At 38.7% G+C, this 21,835-nt stretch overlaps 1 protein-coding gene across 1 annotated transcript in view; it reads left to right on the top strand.

The window, feature by feature from the left end:
• Positions 1 to 21,835, top strand: part of THSD4 (thrombospondin type 1 domain containing 4) — a 319,815-nt gene that overhangs the window by 226,883 nt on the left and 71,097 nt on the right. The window contains exon 8 of the mRNA XM_055716936.1: positions 18,648 to 18,852. Coding sequence (XP_055572911.1) covers positions 18,648 to 18,852 — 205 coding nt within the window. The remainder of the gene's footprint in view (positions 1 to 18,647; positions 18,853 to 21,835) is intronic.

The following is a 21,835-nucleotide window of genomic DNA, read 5'->3' as shown; positions in this document are numbered from 1 at the left end:
AAACTATTTTCAAGTGTTAGTAATCCTCTCATATATGAACAAATACTGTGTTGTAATTTGTACTTCATACGACCTTGTGCTTGAGAATCTCACTTTGCATGTAACGAATGTAGCTGCTTGTTTTACTTTTTAAAGTGGAATCAAGCTTGCCCGATCTGTTTAAGCTCTTTGAAGGCGTGTATCAACATAAAGGAACAAGGAAGATCTTATTTGGATTTCCACAGCTTCTGTACAAGTTCCCTCGATAAAGGCCCTTAAAGAAATTAATTTGTGATGGGGTAAGAAGAAAGATCACCGGTTAAGAGAACCCCCAAGCATTAGAACATACAGTTCTAAAGGTTTTCTAATGGAAAAAAAATTGCTAATTTTTATCACTGCATCTTGGCTTAGGCTTGTACTGTTCAGGACAGTTCAAGCAAGTCATCAACAGAAGAAGATAGCCCCAGTTAAAAAACCCATAATGATAGTAAACTAGCTTGCCTTTAAGAAAAAAAATTCGGACTTACACAGATGTTTTTATGAAAAAGTCAGCTCACTGTAAAATAGTAAGAAATCAAATAAGAAGTTAGGAAAGCAATAGAAGTCAGCATAGGTAGTTCTGTGTGTGTTTCTCTGTATAAGTATGTATAGATAGACAAACATACAGGTGGCACGTAGGCATCAGAAATGTGAAGGAATGTTTAGAAGTACAGTAGGTGCAGTTAAGCCAACAGAGATGATAAGGGAATGGAATAGCATGAACAGCAGTCCAATAGGTGGAACATTTCAGTCTGGAAAAAAGATAACTTGGGTGAGAATGATTGAGTGAAATCCATAACATTTGAGAGTTTATGGGGCATGTGAAGAGGAAATTATTGTCATTGTGTCTCAATACAAGAACTACGAGGCTTTAGCAGAAATTACCTAGTGTTAGTTTCACAATAAAATGATATGGCATGTAGTTAAATAGTGGAACTCACTGACACAAAAATTAGGGCTGCTAAAATTTAGAGGGAAGCTAGAATTTAGGAAGGAAGCTAAGCATATTCAGTAAAGGACTACTAAATGATACTAAAGACATTCTATCTGACTTAGGAAGTCTTTGTGCCTCAAATAAAAAATGCAACCTGGAAAAATATATTGTCAAAATAGCATATATTTTGTGGGTTTAGGATCTCTCTCATCCATCCATCGTTAATGCCTTTGACTATTGGAACTTTGGTCTGACTTGGCATGACTTTCTTATGTTTCTGTGTTCTTGTACTACAGCTGAAGAGTTCTGGTCATTCAATCTAATCATTCAAAGCGTCTGATCATTCACTGCCTTGAGATTCTTCTGTAGCTCTTCATACACGGGTTTTTTTGCTAACTTGAACATCTTACATTAGCAAGAAAATACTAAGGACTGGGAACTTCAAGTGCAAATTAAGGATGAAGTCATTATTGACTTGATGGTGAAGTTGAACATACTCTTCTGAGGCAGGCATTAGGCCTCAGTTTTTTCCTTAATTTAATGCCAAACAAAACAAAGAAATATATACAGTTTTCCATTACTCAGGGACCTTGTCACTGATGTTTTGCACATTTTCTCTCTGATTAACAGAAATAAAAATATTTGAAAGGTTGCAGCAATGAAATATGTCAAGATATTAAATACAGCTTTTTGCTTATACCTGACTGTAAGTCTTGATCCTGAAAATATTTAAGAAATTGTGCTAGAATATAAGAAAATGTTGAAAAATTTTTAAGGGAATTAAGGGAATTAAAAACTGTATGTTGAAAGTGTCAAGACTGTTGTTAGTATGAATAGTTCCAGTTCTATACCATGTGGTCAGTGGAAACCATTCACAGTATCTTCTACACTTTATAGCTCAGGAGGCACGGACTAGTTAATTTCCTTCATAATATAACAAATTACATCCTGGAATGATGAGCCTATGAGAATGAGTTATTGAGCTGTACTTTACTGCTCCATGCCTGATTTGGCTGTCAGGTTTTATTTTGTTTTGAAGAGTAAAATAAGAGACCAAGCAAGGCTCAGTTAAAGGCTGGATTTTGCTTAACTGTGGATTATCTTTTCTTTCATCACTAAGGAAAGTCATTTTGTTCACGTTGAGCCCTTCCTGTAACCGCTTTGTACAAGCTGACAGGAGGGTGTTTTCTTCCCGGTGTCCCAGTGGTACTCATAAAGTAAGTGTTGGTTATGTTTCCCAGTCCTGGAGGTACCTGAATGAGGGGAAAAGACAGTGTGTCAGGACAGCGGTCTGTTTTATACCTCTAGTTAAGGGTGCTCGAGTACTTAGTAACACATGTGGAAAATTTGTATGGAGTCTGTATTGTCCAGGACACTTCAAGTGTTGCCTGTCTATCTCCAAATACGTTTTCTGTGGTTTGGAAGTAGTTATTTTAGATTGTTGGTGATAGTGAGGTCTCCTCTTGGTGAGTTCTAGTATATCATACTATTTCAGGTCTACTTGGAGATGTTTAAAACAGCTTAGTTAAGTAGCAGCTTAAAAAAGGTTTCAAGAATAACTCTTTTGTTAGACAAGCTTTTAAATCTAACCCCTGTGCATACAGTCATGTACAGAGGTAAACAAGAAAGGAACTTGGCATGTTCACTGTCATTAACTTCAGAAAGACTGTTCTTAAATTTTCATTTTCTGTGTGAAACTGCTTCACAGTCAGCTGAAGAGTTCTAGGAGCTTAGAAAAGGGATTTTGGACTACAATTCTGAGTTTGAGGAAAACCAGCATTCTAAGAACTGGGCCCTGTCGAAAAGGAGAACAGGCAAGTTATGAAGAACCAAATTCCCTGGTTTCTGGCTGCAGAAATGTCACTCTAAAAAGTAATTTCATTATTAGATAGTGCTTGAGCATGAAAAATGTGTAATGATGTTTACTGATTAGTCCCATGTAAGCAGTCTATTAAAACAAGTGAAAAGGAGGGGTGAATTTACAGTATTCTGTATAAGCATGTTTTTATATGAATCATATTCATTGGTGTAGAAAGGATAGTTTTATTTAAGCATTTTTCTAGCAATATATTCTGTCTTCAAACATGAGCTCTGCAAGTAGGGATGGTGCACTGCTACTCTTTCATCCCATGTCTGCAACCACAAAATCACATTGTGAAAGGAAATCTCATCTCTGCAAATCATTTCTCACAAGTAGGTGTGAAGATCATGTAGTAAAGGAACCTTCCCACTGCAGTACAAACCAGTCGTATTTAAAACAATGTTTTAGTATACTGTATAGACAAGAAGTTATTTGGGCTAAACTCTTTTAAACCCAGAAACAGTAATAAAACACGAGTGAAGAATGTGAGTCAAGGAAATCTATTTCAGACCTGTTTCATCTTGGCTGTAAGATGATGGAGGACCTTATACAGATGAGGAAGAAACAGTTCCTGGAAAGACTGTTTGACATGTGATGGTGTATTTTATTTTTTCTTTTTATCAGATGGGATATTTCTGAAGTTTGCTTTGTTGAATCTCAGCATAGCGCTTGGCACAAACTTTATGCTAACACCATGTTAAGAAACAAGCACTAGTTAAATCTAGTCCTTGCTGGCTGAAAAGCGAAGGATCATCTCTTTCAACATAAATCTATCTGACAAACACTCTAGGGCCACATGAGATGCTAAAAAGTAGTGATCTGCAACAGTGTGGAGTCTTCCACAAGTCAATTTTCTCAGGTATTGCTTGCATCCATAGGAAATGGGTGTTCCTATTTTTGCTACTTGTGATGCAGACGCATGCTTGGAATGAGCTGGTTCATGCCATCACATCCTCTGCTCTTGTGACCTTCCTTTTGGATTCACACATCTCCTTCCCCTACAGCGTTGATGTACAGCCAAAAATCCAGATGGCTGAATATTAAATGGGCTTTGCACTTGTGTAACATAGCTAGGGTGCACTGCCTGCTTTCCTAAATTCTGGTCAGCAGGAGTATGTAAAGCTCCAGAGTGTTTAAATTTCAGTTGTCTTGCAGGGGATTTGCAGTAACACACATACACACACACACACACTCCCCACTTTTATGTTTTAAGGGGTGTTATTTTCTATTGGACTGGCAGAATCTTAGTATTTCAAGACTGCAAGTTCAAATAGGGCTTTGGAAGAATAAAATTTATTTTGTTTATTAGAAATTAGAAAACTTGAACTTATAAGGTTGAAAGATTTCAAGTATCTGTTACAGCTCCATGTTACAGTTTCTTCACAAAGAGAAAGCACTGGTATTTATACAAAATTACCCATGTTGTTTAAATAGACGTTAATTGGAACGATAGTATATAGCTGTTCAGCACCAAGGCTGGAGGAAACAGAACTGCACTGAATGGAGGATTCCACTGCTGGCTGGGACATCGGAGACATCTGCTGCGTTGTGGAGTGGCTGCTCTGCCACTTCGGATTTTTTCAGAAGGAACAGATTGTGTCTTTCCACCACTCAAATGAAAAATCTACTAGTCCATTTTTCTATCCCCTGTTCCTACATGGCATGATAAAAACAGCGTCATAGAGGTCATTAGGCCGTAGAACCTTTCTTCAAACAATTAAATACCGGCTGTGGAAGCAGAGACTCTCACTGCTGTGTGGGCGGGGGTCGATGTTTGCCTGTGAGTGCTCAGGAGGCTGTTCTAAACTGAAGTCATAACTGAGACTATTTGTGTTCTTCAGCTCTCTTCCTGATGTTGTCTTCAAATATTATTACTGTTTGTTTACGCCTTTTATGATGTTCATGGACCAGAACGTAATAATGGCAGGCATTGTAAGAGTTCAAGAGAATTAAAATGCAATCTTTTAAGGCCAGCAAGGAGTAGGTATGTTATTTTGGGGAAACGTCCATATCTTCGGATGGGTTATATTGTGGTTTACATTTGTTTTCTGAAGTATCAAGCTTTTGAAGAGAATTGTCAAGACCTTTCATTTAATCCTGAAATGGGCATAGTACTACTTGCCAACAATAATACTGAGATATGATCAGGGCGGTGCTGACATGCATTAGCTTTATCCACTCAGATAAGAGGTCTTTTAAAAGGCATAGAGTTAACATCAATGACATAAATTGTTGTTATTTTATTTAACTGTTTCTTGTCATTGCCAACAAGGTCAAACTAGGCTAAATGTTAAGAACTGTTTCATGAATTCTCAGCCTGCGCTGTTACTGAACTCAGTACACCTGTACATCCAAGCCCTGTCTCCATTTTTGAAGGCCTTAGCCTTATGATCCACATCATAAACATACACTTCGTCTTTGTGTACAGATTATAGGAAACAAGATCCCCTTTTTCAAGAACTGTAATATGTGGAGTTGTTGTGTGACCTTAGATATTGCAATGTTTTTCTGCTTTTCCAGTTTCCAGAGAAGCATAGATTTTGTTTACTCTTGCTGAATCTGTGATATCAAGTAATTTGGCATATTTGCAGCAGACATGAGTGCTTCATTTTATGTGATTTGGAATATTTATTTCAGATTAGATTTACTTAGTGTCAGACTAAAGCAACTTTACTGTCCTTGTGGTTTTAAGTTTTCTGAAGTGAAAAAGCAATTAGTCTGTTCTAGAGATGCATGTGCCATTTGACCCTATCGTACCTCTTGAGCATTAGAACTTGTTTTGATATGGAACTTCGAGTTGCAGATGTATTGTTCAGATGAAAAAAATATAATCAAACTTTCTATTTCGGGTACTTTTGGGTGTTTTTTTCTATCACAGTATTCCCATCCTTAATGAATGTGAGCAATGTGATCCACTTGAAAGCGTGAAGACACAAATCTGAAGCCCCAGAACCTAGACGTGCTTCTGAATACTCGAGCACCAGCGGTGTCTGTGAGCAGGCTGACCCCAGGCCCAGGCACGGACAGCTAGGCTCCTTCCGTGCTGTGCTCATGTCCTTGTAGTTGGATTCCATGCCTGGAGGCTCCTGAAAGCTTAAGCCAGATTTTTCTAACCCAGGCAGAAATGAGTGCTGCTGACTGAATTGTATATGATCAAATTAAGAAAAAGGCCTAGAAGCCTTACGCTCGCCTTCGATATATGTTTTCCAGAGGACCGTATATATTATGATGAGGCATCTCAATCTCCTTCACTCTTAAATGCTACTAACACAGCCACTTCAAAACACTTCAGTAAGGAACTTCTTTAATAAGCTGTTTTTAGAGGGCTCCAAGTTGAGTAGCTATCTTTACTTCGACAAGGTGATAGCCAGCAACGGTCTATTTCAATTTCAGCTCTTTATTGCTGCAGTATTGCTGGCAGTTAGCTTAATTTCATATGCCTTAAACTGGTTCTGTGTACGGGAGAGTTACAAGTCCCATTTATAGTATCTTTCCCTAGAACAAAAACAATGTGAGAGAAAATGATTTGCTAATTGTCAGAGGTATCAGTGTAAGATGCATGATTTATATATTTAATCCTTTTCTATTAGCTATTACCACTTGATATCTTTAAGACCATCTTTTCACATGATTACTTTTCCTGGATGGCTTTACTTTTTCCACTGTAACAAGAATAAACCCTTTTTTCTCTCAAGTAATTCTCTAGCCAGCAAGAAAACAGTGAATGTCTTAGTGAAAGAGTCTTTATATGTCTTTATGTGAGTAGCTTTTTTTTTATTATTTATTAAACTGGTGCATATCTAGATACTATAAATGTCATTTGGATTCGTAAGGTTGTCAAAAATGAATAGTTTGTTTCTTCTCACTGACTGAAATGTATCTGACAAAAAAAGTTGAACATAAAGCACAGATAGGTAATGAAAACAGCTATTGTGCAGGTAGAAAATCTGTGATTAATTAAGTGGGCGGCATCTGGATGTGACCACAATCTATTTGTGAAGGGCTGTAAATAGCATCAAAGATCTGTGAGCATTAGGTCTGTGGACAGCAGGAAATACTTGAAAGCCAAAGTAGGATCAAATGTTTGGGTAAAAATTACGGTTATAGCGAACCACAAATCAAGTGAGAGCCATTAGAATGTTGTTTGTTATCCTGTGGTTGAACGTAAATTCTCAGCATTGCTCCTTTGATTTGTAAAGCAAATGAGGGTTAGACTGCAACCTTGAAGACATGCGAGACGTTGAAATAAGACAAGCGAGCTAACTGTCTCTGTCATGCTCTGCCTTTGGGAGTTTTCTGAAGGTCTCTCTTGCTCTACAAGTCGTAGGCATGGATCCCTGCTGTCGAACACCCTGTTCGTTTTGTTTCCACTGAAGGACATGCACCACTGAACCACGCATTTTTGTTTGTACATGTTAAATAGCTCATACAGTAAAATGCTTAAAAAGCTGGCTGTGTGGTGTAATTGGCTGGCTGTTCTATTAGAATGCTATGAAGCACGTACATTTTGGCACTCTTAGGGATCAGCAACACTGAAAGCGGTTTCTGGAAATCTGTATCATTCTTGTTATTTACAAATAGCTCCGGTGAATGAGGGGAGTTTATGTTGATATAAACTACTGGAAGTTGGAGTTCTGAGTGAATAGCATGGTACTAGTGATATAAAGGGACATACTTTAAACTTTATAATTTTCTTTCTCAGCTATTTACTTACATATCCATTACTTAGGGGGAAAACCCCCTGACTTTATTTTTATGGTGTTGCTTGGTTATAAAACAAGTAGGAGTTCTTAGATATAAATACTCATCTGGAGAAAATGAGCAATGGGCTGATCTTGCCAAACATCCTTGGCCTTTCTTAATATTTAAAATTTTGAGTTTATTGTTTTAAGGTAATTTTTTTTTTCCTTTCTGTGAGATGTCTGTGATAGAAGTTTGGCTCTGAAAAAAGATGCTTATGGCTTTCTTTAGAAAAAGAAATCTGGTACTGAAAGAATAAGAGGGTCTTTGCTTTTTATTTGGTTTTGTTTAAAGATGGTGTCACTTTTACTAGTAATGCATAGCTGAAAGCTTAGTTCTTGAAGGTGTAAATGTAGATGTCTACATCTAGCCAGTTTCAAGGAAGTTTGCTGCGTCTTCTACAATGGCTATGTCTCATAAAACTAAGCTATAACTGGAATTACTAAGAGATAAGAAAACCGTAGCTAGTTTGGCAGTGAAAATTTGAACAGAAAATATAAAAAGGAGGTGATGCAGATCATCTTGCAAGATATCCAGTGAAAACGGTTGTTAACTGGTATTGTTTGATGTTGATAATCATTCAGTTTTCATGGTTTCACATTTCTTTGTATCATGTCATGGTATTTTCATTTTTCTTCTTTTGGAGGAGGCAAAGGTGGAAGAGGGACTTCAGGGGAAAAGAGGAGGAGAAAAGGTTTATCTTTGACACATTCAGAAGCTTTTAATGCTTCTCTTCAAAAACGTTCTTAAAGTAAATGTCTTGTACTGGGAGCCCAAAATTGGACCCAGTATTCCATTTGTGGTTTCCCAAGTGCCAGGTAGAGTGCATAATCACCTTCCTTGACCCGCTGGCTAACCCTTACTAGTACAGTCCAGTGTGCAGTTGCTGCCTTTGCTGCCAGGGCACACTGCTTTGCTCATGATCAACTTGTTGCCCATGAGGACCCCCGGGTCCTTTTCTGCAGAGCTGCTTCCTCACCAGTGAGCACCCAGTCTGTACTGGTGCATGGAGTTAACTCTGAGATGCAGGGCTTTGCTTTTGAACTTCACGTGGTTCCTGTCCGCCCATTTCTCCAGCCTGTCAAGGTCCCCCTGCGTAGCAGTCCTGCTTCCAGTATTTTGACTACTCCTCTTAGTTTGGTGCCATCTTTATGTTTGCTGACAGCATGCTCTTGTCTTGGTCCTTAAAGAAATACTGTAGCAGTGACTCCAGCAGGCCTCCCCGAGGGATGCTGTTAGTAACTGCCTGTCAGTTGGAGAAGAGATCGCTATCCTTTAAGTCTGGCAATCCAGCTGGTCTCCCATCCACTTTATTGTCAGTTTACCCAGTCTGGTTTTCTCCAGTTTGGCTTTAAGAGTACTGTGGAAGACTATGTTGAAGGCCTCGCTGAAGTCAAGGTGAAAAACATCCACTGCTCTCCACTTACCCACTGAACTCATCATTTAATCACGGAAGACAGCAGCTTGTTCATGCATGTCTTTACCTTGGTAAATCCATGATGGTTGTTCCCAGTAAGTTTTTTTTTGTCCTTCATGTACTTAGAAATGATTTCCAGGAGGGTTGGCTCCGCAGTCTTTGAGGACTGGGATTAGTGTGACCAGTCTGCAACTGAGCCTCAGGTCCTTCTTCTTGCCCTTAATGAAGACGGATACAGCATTTGCCTTTTCCAGTCACTGGGCATTGCTACCGATCCCTGTGACCTCACAGTGATGTCATCCAACTCCGTTGGCGCCCTTTACTGCATCCCATCTGGTCCCAAAGATTTGTGTACATATAGGTTTCTCAGGTGCTCCCTAATTTGATCTTTCTCTGTTTCTACAGACTCAGCTGGAGTGATTTAGTTTGACACAAAAATACAAGCAAGTAGAAAAAATAGAATATATACAATTAAAACAAAAATCATTTAAGTTTGTTAGTAGGTTTTGGATTGTGAAGACATAATTCTGCCTTGTCAAATCCATAAAGAGGCCGACTCCTGTGACTTGGCATGTTTCCAGTTGATGTCAACTTTGAAGTCAATGAAGATTCCTTTTGAGAAAAGGCAGCAGGATTTGCATTAAAATAGTTAGTTATGATTGATAAATGAAGTCCACCTGGTCTCCAGACAAGGAAAGCAGATGATGCAAGAAAAGGCAATTTGAGATTTTTTCCTTTGTTTCAGTTTCTTGTAACATTTTTTTTCAGGTTAAAACACCTCCCAAACCAAAAAAAATCTTTGGATTGACGGATAAATTTTAAAAACATATTATTGAAAACAAAATAGCAGTAGTTGTTACTCATCTAGTAGAAGCTAATTTGAAAAGAAGAGCAATACAAACCTTTGTGTTGCGGTGTAAGAAATGAACTTTTTTTTTTTTTTGCATGGGCCTTCTACGTTTTGATTTCACAAGGATTGTAAGTGCCACCTTGTGGACAATGTAATTAATCTTGTGTCATAGGACACAAATTGTTAAGGTAGGGTAGTGAAATCTGCTTTCAAAATCTGTGACAGAAATTAGTTGTGTTTTCTTTGGGGCTTGGAGGATTTTGATTTACTGTATTTTCCAGCATTGTTAATTGACGTCCTGAGACTTTACCTTCTTAATTAGTGTATGAGTATTCCCTAAGAAATCGCTGAAGTGAAAGAACTTGTTACCATTGGCTTCCATGGCTGTGAATAAATGCAAACTCTACCAGTGTTACTGCAGTCTTACTACTTCATGATTTTTGCAGTTCTTGCTGAAGTAATTTTGTTGGTCACTCTTCGCTCCTGAACGCTAGCTTGTGTGGATCACATATCTGGCTCGAATGGCAGTTTGTTGCATGACGTGTAGAATTTTACTAAGGACTGTAAACTGCAGAAAAAAAGGTATTTTAATTTGTAGGTTTCCTTTTTTGTCAGCTACCCAAACTCTAGGTTGTCTTCAGATTCCCTCTAAGAGTCACCAGATAGCCCCACCCTGTTTGAGAAGGGACCAAGCATTTGTTCCCAGTAGTGTTAAATAATACAGCCTTTTGTTAAGTAATTTAATATCTTTCATTGATCTTATTTTTTTTGTCAAATCTGTTAACATCCCTAGATTAAGAAGAAGAAAAACATGTTTCCCCTTAACTTTAGAAGGAATGTAGGAGCAAGCAAGAACAGATACATTCTGCATTTTTTTTTTTTCTTTTCACGCATTACTAAGAGCCTCAAACTGTTTAGATTTTGAACCAGTGTTGGTTGCAGTGTTTGATGACATACAGTAAAATTTAGGTAACTAAATTGCACAGTGCAAACTCCTCCTCATTACGGGAAAAAATAAAGTTGTGCATTTTCTGCTTATTTTGATTCAGAGAGTTTTACCATGTCTAGAGCAATACTAAGTTGTTTATTTGGGGTTTCTTTTTTCTATTCAGTAAGCAAGCTTCATTGCTCAAAGCAGATCTCTTTGTCCTTTGACTGCAGCTTGGAGTAGTGAACACTTGGAGTATTTCCTCTGACAGCCAGAGGCAAAAGAAATACTAATGTGGTCAGTCTCATCTACAGTGTCAGGAGCAACAAGGGCATGCTGATCCGTAGGAGGTGAACCTGGAGCTGAGAATCACAGCAAACCAGGCAGACGGCGGCCTTACCAAAAAGGGTGCATGTCCCCAGTTCCATAGCAAGTAGGGCAGGTCTGGTGATGGTTTCCAGACTCAGCCACCAGTCCAGATGTGGAGGTCAATTCCTAACGATGAGGTAGGTCCTTTGTAAAGCCATAAAATCAAGTTAGGGGGTCAGCACTACGGTCGGAGTCAGGGTGGTATGAGGCCAGGCCCAGGTGTACCTGCAGCATAGTTCAGAGACCAGTGGTGAGACCTTGACCTTAGAAGCTCCTCCTAGGAAAAAGGAGGGCAGGAGGCATCTCAGCTCTGTGGTTCAAGGCTGAACTGCTGCATTATGAAAGTTAGCCTTGAGCCTGGGCAGCTAACCTCCCAGGAAGTGGTACACAGGATTTGAAACAGGGAATAAACAAAACTCAGCTTTGTCTAGTTCAGAGCCTGGGAAACCAGGCTAAAGAGGTTTTATCCTGCAACTGCCAAGCTCTGGTTGTAGTGTTGCTGGACACCTTCCTAGGGAGTGCAGTGCCAGAATTTCTAGCCAGTCCTGCTCTGACTACCAGATGCAGCTGCAGCGCTGAAGTCTCAGAGGTGCTCAGCACTGTATTTAGGAAGCAGGAAAAAGAAACAATCTGCCTTCCTGGCCAAAGCCCCTTTTGTAAGCCTACTTTCGTCATGTGGTCCTTGCATTTCTGACATGTTTTGCAATGTGGGCTGATTTACCAAACCATGTTACTCAACTTATTTTAGACCGATGTTCATTTAATTGGAACTGAACCTAAGCAGGTTCAGGCCCAGAGCTAGAAACCTGAAATGAGCCAAAACCCATTCTGGTTTTGCTTCCTGCTTCTCTGGTGAGTTATCTTTCATGTTTAGTTTCCCAAGAGTTCTTCAGTTGAGTTTTTCAGTTGTGGTGGAATTGGGTCTCAGTGATGGGCATGATTCCTCAGCTCTTCCCATTCTCATTGACAGTTTTTCTTGGCTCCACAGTTGTGTTCTAGGCTGTCTTAATGTCTTAAATGACATTAATATTTTCTGTGTTGCATTGGGAACCAGCAAACTTGCTGCCTTTTTGTGAGATCATTGAAGAAAGAATTGATTCAAAACTGGTCTTCAAATCAAAAGAACTCAAATAAAATTACTTTCTCATAAGTTTCTTTGTCAAAAGGCTAAACTGGATTACATGTGTACATCTAGATGTTGTAGTCAAATGGATATTTGATAGATAACAGATCGATGAAGCAGCAAAGTTTGTGTTCAGATTTCATACTTTATTAAAGGTGGGCATAGTGTTTGATAAATTAGTTTAAATCTTGCATCAGTTCTTAGACACTCCTGAGATAAATCCTATAGTTAGTTACAATTCTGTTTATGTGAGAGAGAATGTTGTAAATAATAAACAAAGGAGTAAGTATGCACTTTGGCCTCAATATGTGCAAACTTTTGTTTCAGAAATTGCAAACGAGTTCTGTGAATAGGTGACAGAAAGGGGAACAGATCTCTAAAATCCCTAAAAATACATGGGAAAACTTCTCAGACTTAGTGGGGGAAGCACAGCTAACTCTGAAGCAGCAACACTGGCGTAGTTCTTAACAGCTTTGAAGGCAAGATCTTAGTGAGGGAGCTAGTGTGTAAGAGAACTCCCAGAAAGGCAAATATTTAGAGCTTTAGCTTGAAGCCTCTGTCACAGACAGGGAAAGTGTTGTGTATTGTAGACAACAATATTTACATACTAAATGCTTTGCTATAAAAGTCAATAACAGTGTTTGCAGGTGTGAATTTAACATTGAAGTGAGTAAGCCTGTTAGGTAAATTGGGATTGATAAAACAAATCTTCTGGTTCTGGCTACAAATGTAATTATCATTTCCAGTGGTAAAAACTACACAGATTAAGGTATCTGTAAAGCAGCCACCAAGTATACAAGGCTATGTAGGTAACATTAATTTATATATTTTTTTTCATATCATCTAGCTTTTTGTAGTTGTCCTGGTGGGCTTCAGGTTTGCGTAACTTAAGATGAAATTTGAGGACTAAACAGTAGAATCGTAAACCAACTGAGAAAATGAACCATATTATATTCCTTTGGAGTTCAAGACCTTTATAAGACTAGATACAGACAAAGAGTCCCCATGGAGACCTCATAAGTTACTGTCTGGGGTGAAAGGGCTCTGAAAGGCCATTAATCATGTTGCATTTGTGGTACAGTGAATCCCACAACTTGAAGTTCAAAATCCTCCCCACTTACAAAGGGCCATGAAGTAAACTGTGATTTCAGCAAGCTATTCCTGATGAATCAAGAACAGTAAATTATACCTCCTCTTCTGTCTTTTGTAGATGGCCTTTCACTGGGACTAAAGCTGATTCCTAGCCCTGACTCCTGCTGATTTCAAAGGGAGCCCTTCCACTGATTTCATTGGGATTTGGATCAAGAATAACTAATGTAATAGAAATATGTTTCTCCATGCAGTAGAGATTGTTGGGCAAATTTTGAAATATCTGACCGCTTACTGCACATACACTATGCTTACTAAATGGGGGGTGGAATTAGAAGAGATTCAAAAGAAAGCATTCTTACTAATCCTTTCAAAGCTTCCTGCATATTCTTGGCTCGTGAACCCACTGCATTCACTCAGCTGGGTGCGTCTAGACCATGGTCACAGAGTGAGACATTTTATATGAAGTTTATGCACCATCTTTTAGCACGATTGCACTTGCAAGAAACCTAAAAAGAAAGAAAAAGTTCGGTGTCCACTAGATGTTACGTCATGAGGAGGTCTGGAATATTCAAAGGAAGGAGGGCTGGACACTGCGTGCAACTGACTGCTGGTAAGAAAATAAAACACCAGCTTCTGGAGCTGAGCAGATTTAATGCTGTGACTGACCTTCTTCCTTGCATGATTTTTGAATGGGAAAGAGAAAGAAGAATCCATTTAAGGACTGAGAAGGAAAAGCAAGGAATTCCTGTAAAGGTAGAGGGCAGAGCACCTTCTAAATGTATAATGGAGCAGAGTTGTGTTTTCTGGCAACTTCTGAGTAGGACATGAATGGAATACCATAGGAGAGAAACAGCAGATGTCTGGTAATTTGACATACTCGTTATGCTGTAACCCCAAATGTCCTCTTGTGAATGTGGCTTGATAACAATAATTCACGCAGCGGCATGAAGTAGCACATGTCATTTTTGATTGTCAGCAGTTCATGCTATGTTACCTGTATATGCCTTTTTTTTAAAGAGCTCTTACTTCTGTTGTGCTTCTGCCTGAAGGCTTTTAAATTCTGAATGACAATCTGACTGCCGGCAGACGAGTGCCTCAGAAAATGCATAGGGCTGTCTTGCATCAGGTGGATGAGAGAAATGGAGTTTCAGAATTGGATACTGCATGACAGCATTTCAGTGTTGGGCTTACATGTAAAGCGGAGCTTTCTGTTTAAACAGACTAACCTTGTTGCTCAGAATTTGCTTATAGGTGTGAGAGAACACAAAAGCTATTTCTCAATGCCAATATATAAAATTTAGTCATGGCAATGCAATAAAAGCTTTGCAGTATTTGTTCTTAGAGTTATGAAATAGTGGACATTGCAAAGTATAGTTGCTGAATTAAGTCATTTTAATTTCCTCTATTGTGGGCTTTCCAAATAATGTCTGTTTAAACAATTACAGCACCCTTAAGTAATTCCAAAATGCTGTTAACTAGAAATGAAAGTGAAGATTTAACAAGACAATAAATCCCTTGTCCATCTTGAACAAAATGCAGAAAGGAAACAAATTGTGTGCTTAAGAAAAACAGATGACTTTTAAATGGTTCCAATGATCTGTTCAAGCATTTAAGGTGAGAAATTAAAATAAAACAAAGCTAAAAAACACCCAACAGCATTTGCTTCACCAATACATTAACTTGAGCAAATACTAGAAGAATAACATTCACGAAGAAGAAACTGCAGTTATATGAGCCTGCGTCTGGGCTCTCTTTTACATTTTTCCTCTTTGTCTTCCTCCCCTTTACCTCAACCATCTCTCTAACCATTTGCAGTCAATTCAAATGGTGGGATTCGAGTATTCTCTGTAAACACAAATGACCGTGTACATGTTCAAAAACATTACTAAGCTGTGGTAACTAGATCAGCCTGTATTCTGTATCTGTTTGAAATGAAGCATATGTTAGCAGCCAAAAGAAAAGAAAAAAACCAAACACTGTTGAGTTATTAGTGCTCTCACGAATGGTAGTAGTGTATCAGCTAGCAGCAACAGGAGGGAGGTGATAATGGCAGAAGAAAGGAAATAGCTAAGATGGAATCAATTCTGCCCCCTGCTCCCCTGATGTAGTGAGAAACAAGATGTTGCTTATAGTGTAAGAAGTGGCACAGTGAATAATTAGTCAATAATACGTTCTCAGGATTAAGAGTGTGTGGAGAGGAGAAGCTCTGTGTATGTTAGGTGGTGGTTCCTCCTAAGGCCTCTTGCAGCTGTGAGAACTCCTACAGGTTTCAGTGAACTCAGCTGACATCTGTGTAGCATGTTCTGAACTTTAAATAATGGAAGGAGAGCTTCCTAGAAAGTATTTGTCAACATTTTTTCTGTAACTAGTAATAGAGAAATTTATATTGTTCATTGTATGTTGGTAGAAGCAGAAAATACAAGTTATTAGGAGAGCATTAGAGATGTAGTTAAGTGGTTATTGAAGTGTCATTCCTACAGGTCATTGTTCTACAATTGGAGTCTAGTTATTAATTCAGCTGATGCACAACCCAGAAAGAAATTAGTCTCACATTCCCATCACTGTGATGGCCCTACAGTGCTAGGGAAAAAAAACCCTTTTTTTTCCTGGTTTCTGCATCAGCAGAGTTTCTAGCTTGGTTCCTCTGGCAAAACTCTTTTCTTGAGGAGCAGCATGTCAATAGCAGCTTTACATTTGGTTATGGGAAACCACGTAAAAAAAAGTGGTATAAAGGAGGCACGGTGAGGGACTTGGGTCTTGGAGGAGTCTGAGGTTCTCCCACAGACCTCCAGTATGACTGCAGGTTGTTCTAGCTATCTTACCCTTCCAGATTTAAAAACAGTCTGAAAAGGCAGCTGTTTATTCCTCCTTCCCCTGACCGTGCCCATGGATGGCTGATTTGTGGTTCTTGAATGGCTCAGCCATCATCCCTGCGTCAGCTGGGACTCTGTTGTGAGCGACGGTGGACTGCAGTGTTCGGAGAGTGGCCTGATAGTCTGCCCCTGTAAGTGTGGGTTGTAGGGTTTTCTTTGTCAGCCTTTCTGGTGTTTGCTGTGTTTCTGGCAGCTGCATTCAGCTGTGGGACACGGTGGTGTGGCAGTTCATGGTGCTGGGTGGGTCAGCTACGCCATGTTTTTACAGGGTCTTGGAGAATGTCGTGTCTCTAATGCCCGGGTACAGCGACGCCTGTAACAGCGAGCCCTGACCCAGGCATTTCTGTCCTTTGCACAAATAAAACCAAATTGTATTCCTCAGAATACAAAGGTTCTAATTATATGTAGTTATTTTTCTGCTTTTTAATAACTTAAAGATAGTGCTATCAGATTCAAGGTATATTAAGTATCTGCTGTCTCTTGAGGATGTGGGGCTTCCACTGTAGCCAACACAAATTCAAACTTGTGTTCTCAAAGTAAATACCATGTGGTTTGTCTGTATGCTGGTTAACTGCCAGCAATTCCAACTGCTTGTGCGCGTGCAGTCACAAATTCCTTCTTATCTCCAGGCTATACTTAGGCCATAACCAGTATGAAAATTCCAGGACATCAAATCTCTTCCTTGGCTTGCTGATGAAGTGCTTTGTATGTTATCACAAAAGAGAGCCCGATTTCTTTTATAGATAAGTTGTTTTTAATGAAACCATTATATACAGCAGCATTGTTGTTCTAAAAATGCAGTTATATTGCTGGCCAGTGAAGAAGTCTCTAAGTTACCATCTCAGCTACTGGGAAGCTGTTTTACATATGGTACAAATGGTTACCTCACCCAAGTGTCCGGGGGGCAATGCTGAATTTCTGATTTGCAAGTTCAATTGTGTCCATTTCATTACTGTTGAATTATGAAGAGAACGCCTTCCCATTTCTGTTTGAAAGGCTTGGGAAGTAGAAGCATCAGACTGTGTATGGAGAAGATACCTGACATGGCAAGAAAAGCTCAGTCTGCCTCAGAAACTTGGCTAGAATATAGGAAGGTGTTTATTAAAATGGGGACAAAAGCAGGACAAAGATGATTTTCTTAAGGGCAGAACGAGGAACAGTGTAGAGTGGGGATTAGGTAAGAAGTTAAGGCTCCAGCCTTTGGTAAAAAAAGACCAAGAATTATGGAAGAATTGTCTTGTTTTTTACATGCCCTTATCACCTTTCAACTTCATCCTAAGTGGCTCTAATATTCCCTTTATTTTTCTGTTAAGAATCTTAGCTTCTTCCTTTTCTCTGTTAAATCGTTGTATTTGTAGCTTATTATGACATCTTTCTTGACATGATCATAAATTTTGGGAATGATTTCTTTGTCCTTGAATGAGCATTTTTTTAGTAGACCTAAATTTATTCAGGCAGACCTGAAATTATTTCATTTATTTTGAATGTTTTCCATCAAATTACTAAATTTCATAAAATATGTGATAGGCTTCTGTTCTACTGGCTCATACAATATTTCATTCTTAGGTGAATGAGAACTAGTTGTTCTTTGCGTGTGCCAGTTAGTCATATAGGTAGACGATAAGTGTTCATCATAAACATAATTTAAAGTCTGGAAATACAGAACAGTAAGATCAATGAACAGGAATGTTTCGGTACAAGAAGGCATTGTCTCTACAGTGTCTTTTAAAGTGCAATAAGTTGGAATTTTTTTTTTTCTGTTTTGTGTCAAATCTTTAACATTTTTTCTGCCCTTTATATTATTTTAAATGATCCTTTTTTTTTTTCTTTCCAAAATTATACTGTCAGAGTGAGTGTTACTGAATGGGTTGAGTATTTTCTATTCAGTGAACAGGAGGATTACTTCTACTATACTGTCTAGACACAGTATAAAGACTTTTTAGAAACCTCTTTTGGTGGGAATAGGCTCAGTGCTCAGTTTTAGAGGAAATTAAGAAAAGACTTTTATTTATAAAGTAGTTCTGCTTTATAACTATAATATATATATATTATATATATATATCATTAAAAAATCATAGCTCTTTACCTCTTTTCTGACTGGCAGCTACAGGAACTATGCTGTTATGAGATTCTCTTCTTGCAGCTGAGGATGGTATTATCAGCAATGATCAGTGCATTAGTGCTTTTCAGTGTGTTCTTTTATTTCTGGTAACAGGCTGTACAAACCTCTTGGCTAACTTGAAATCCCCAAGTCTGTGAACCCTCTGGTTTTTACTGCTTTTCTTGCCTACAGAAGAACAAAGGAAGAAATTGCTCATATGCTAATTCACAGAATCTTTTCAGGGTTGAATGCTCCTTGAAGGTCATACTGTCCTCAGTTGTTATGCCCAAAGTCTGCAGTTGTAAGATCTTGGAAAAAGAAATATTACTTTTATTTTGCAGAGCATTGGCTGTGACGACTATCTGGGTTCAGACAAGGTGATTGACAAGTGTGGAATATGTGGAGGGGACAACACTGCTTGCAAAGTTGTGTCTGGAGTTTTCAAACACACACTAACAAATCTTGGCTACCACAAGATAGTGGAAATTCCTGAAGGAGCTACTAAAATCAACATTACTGAGATGTCAAAGAGCAACAACTATTTGGGTAAGTTGCATCTCAATGAATAAAGCATTCTTTCTGCACTAGTGCAACAGGGTGGAAGTTGTGCCAGGAAAGGTCTTCTAAGCAGTGTGAAATAGATGTCAGGGAGGCGGGGGGGATAAATTCATTACACAGGCATTTTGATCAGAACTAACTAGCAGTTTATAATTCTGGGTAAACACTGTAGACCTGTTAGCATGTATTTCCATCTGTCCAACTTGGCTTTGGTGTTTCCTATTAGTTGGTTCTGCTATGGTGATTATACTTCCTACAGCATTAACCTTTTCTGAGCAGCCAAGAATCTAGCCCAGCTGCATGCTTGTTTATGTAAAGTGTATTGAGGCTGCCTGAGGAGAAGAGCGCATCTTCTGATTGCCTAAAAATTTCAGTTCTTTTGAAGTATATCAAAATCTTACTGAGATAACGTGATATCAAGGTGGTATCTGCAGAATGCAATGTCATTTGTACAGTTGGAGGATCCTGGAATATATATATGAGCATCGTAGCATCTTGTGGTATATTTCTAGATCTGTCTAGTGTGCTGCAAATCAGAGATTACGTGGAATTTCTGCAGGTCTATGTCTGCCTTGTGTGCAGTTGTGAACTGAACCATTCCCTGTTGTAATCTCTCAAGTTCTCAGGTTACCAAGCCTTAGTTTGCCCACATTTGTGCTCCTGTTTCGAAGCCAATTCGGCTGGAGAAAGAACTGTTGGTTAAGATCTGTAAAATCTACTCCTCACCCTTTAATTTCGCTTCACCTGTCAGTCCATCCTTACATCTGTCTTAAAAATTACCATAGCAAATAATAAAATGGAGCTACACAAGGCCTTTCTTGCTAGCTTGGTATAATAATTACTAGAACTATCTAGCTGTACTGGAAGAGTCAAATCCCAGTACACTTGTTTGACAGCTGCTTTATCTCACTTCTGGCTGGCAAGCATCTCAGCTGCTGCTCAAGTAGGAGAAAGTAAAGTGCTGATTATTGAATTGCTTCTTTCCTCTTTCCTGCTTTCTTCTCCTCAATTCCTGCTGGAGCTGTAACTAGTTCTACAGAAATATTTGCCTGTAGATAGGAGTTTATCATGGGGAATAGTCTGAACTGTAATGTGAACGCCATCATTTTACCAAAAAAGTGACTCTTCAAAGTGAAGATATAATATAAGCTACCCACAGCCCAAGAAAGCCAAATGTTCTAGACCTCTTGTAGGGGTATCTCATCAGTTCTAATTTGTCCTGGTTTCATCCAAAAGCATTTTAGATACATTATATACACCTATTTAGACTAGCATTCTTTTTTTTCATGTGAATAGTTTGTATAGCATCCATCAACACTAACTTGTTTGATGACAAAATAAAACAATAGCTCTGTCTAAAGAGCTTCCATAGATATATGTGTACATTCAGCAGAAAACTGGTGAGAACGCAGCTTACTTGGCAGGACAGTGAAAGTAGCCGTGTTACTAATATATAAAATCATGGAGTTGAATGCCATTTTTATGTCAGATTTACATGCTGGCATCTAAAAACAGCTGGCAGAAAAATGCCTTTAACTATATTAGAATGTCCTGAGCTTCTTGAACATTTTTGGAATGGGCAGGACAGAAAAAGGATAACATTTTTTTTATTTAAAAATAACCAGGCTGTTGGCATGTATGGGAAAGTGGTGAAGTTTTTCTTTCCCATGCTACTCCTTATCTCCTTATCCCCTGAGCTCTTGTTTTATGCTATCATCTTCTCCCCCACCCCCCCTTTCATATGTTTCATTTTAAAGCTGCTGGTATGGATGTAGTCTGCTAAATTTGCCAGCTTCCTCCCCCATTAGGAATTGTTGAGGCTTTCGTTCCAGTTAGAAGGACTCCAGCCTCTGCTTAAACCATTACACAATAAACTTAGTGTACTGAGGCAGGTGAGTTGCACCAGGACAGGAATTAACATGTTCTAAGGTTTATCAAGCAATCTATTGGACAAACGAAATGGTAATTGGGAGGTTGTTGGTCACAAATTTCTCACTGATAAAACAGCATTCAAAATATTAAACATGCACATTTTTATAGAGCGCATTAACAGTGGTAGAGCAGGGAAGCTTGAAAACTCAGATCTGGTATTTACTGGTTTGTCTGTATGGTAATAAGCAGAAGTCTTAAACTTTAAAAATAAAAATATTTTAAACTCATCCTTTCGCTGCAGCAGCAACAAGAACAACTCAGCAGCCATTCCTTTAGGCATACAGCTGAGCGCTTTGCAAAACTGAAGTTGCCAGGTGCCTGTTCTGTCACAGTCCAGCTATACCCATCAGAGCTGCTAGTAAGCAACATTCTTCTTGTTGCAAGGAGTATAAGTTAGTTGCTTTTCATTTTCCTTTCACTTTGCACATTTTATGGTTTCTTCGATACAAAATCAGAAGTCTGCCCAAGGTCACAAAAATTTTTACAAAAGATGACAGCAGACGTTTCTGGGAATCTGAGTTATCCTGCTTGTCTCTGTTGAGGAGATTGTCTTAAATTCCATGTGGGTTTATTATTAAACAATTTTTAAAAAGCTCCACAAATTTTCACCGCTTTGTCAAAAGTACTAAGCAAATAAGCAATCAGGAAATCATGTTTTCAGAAGGAGGTATTTTTGTAAAATTGGGAAGTGCTGGGCAAAGCAGGCAAGAATGTGAGGTTTCTTACCCAAAGAGTTTCAAACTTAGCTGAAAGTCAGCCAAACATTTGAAAGCTTTTGTGAACTTTTTTGTAGTAATCTACTGCTCATTGTTGCAAAACCTGTGACCCTCATAAGAAAGTGGAGTTCTAATGGTGATGCTGAAAATGATGGTAGCTTATTAAGGTTTACTCATTTTAAGTATTGCATTTTGGGTTTTTACACACAAGCTGGAGTGATTACACAATAAAATTTATAAGTTCTTGCTACTTGAAAACAATGAACTTCTGTTAAAAGAAAAAACATAACAGTGGCATATGAAGCTTTTAGTGTTTCTGGAGT

The sequence above is a fragment of the Falco cherrug genome, chromosome 7 (assembly GCF_023634085.1).
Source record: "Falco cherrug isolate bFalChe1 chromosome 7, bFalChe1.pri, whole genome shotgun sequence".
NCBI lineage: Eukaryota > Metazoa > Chordata > Aves > Falconiformes > Falconidae > Falco > Falco cherrug.
This window is presented reverse-complemented; position numbering and strand designations above follow the sequence as displayed.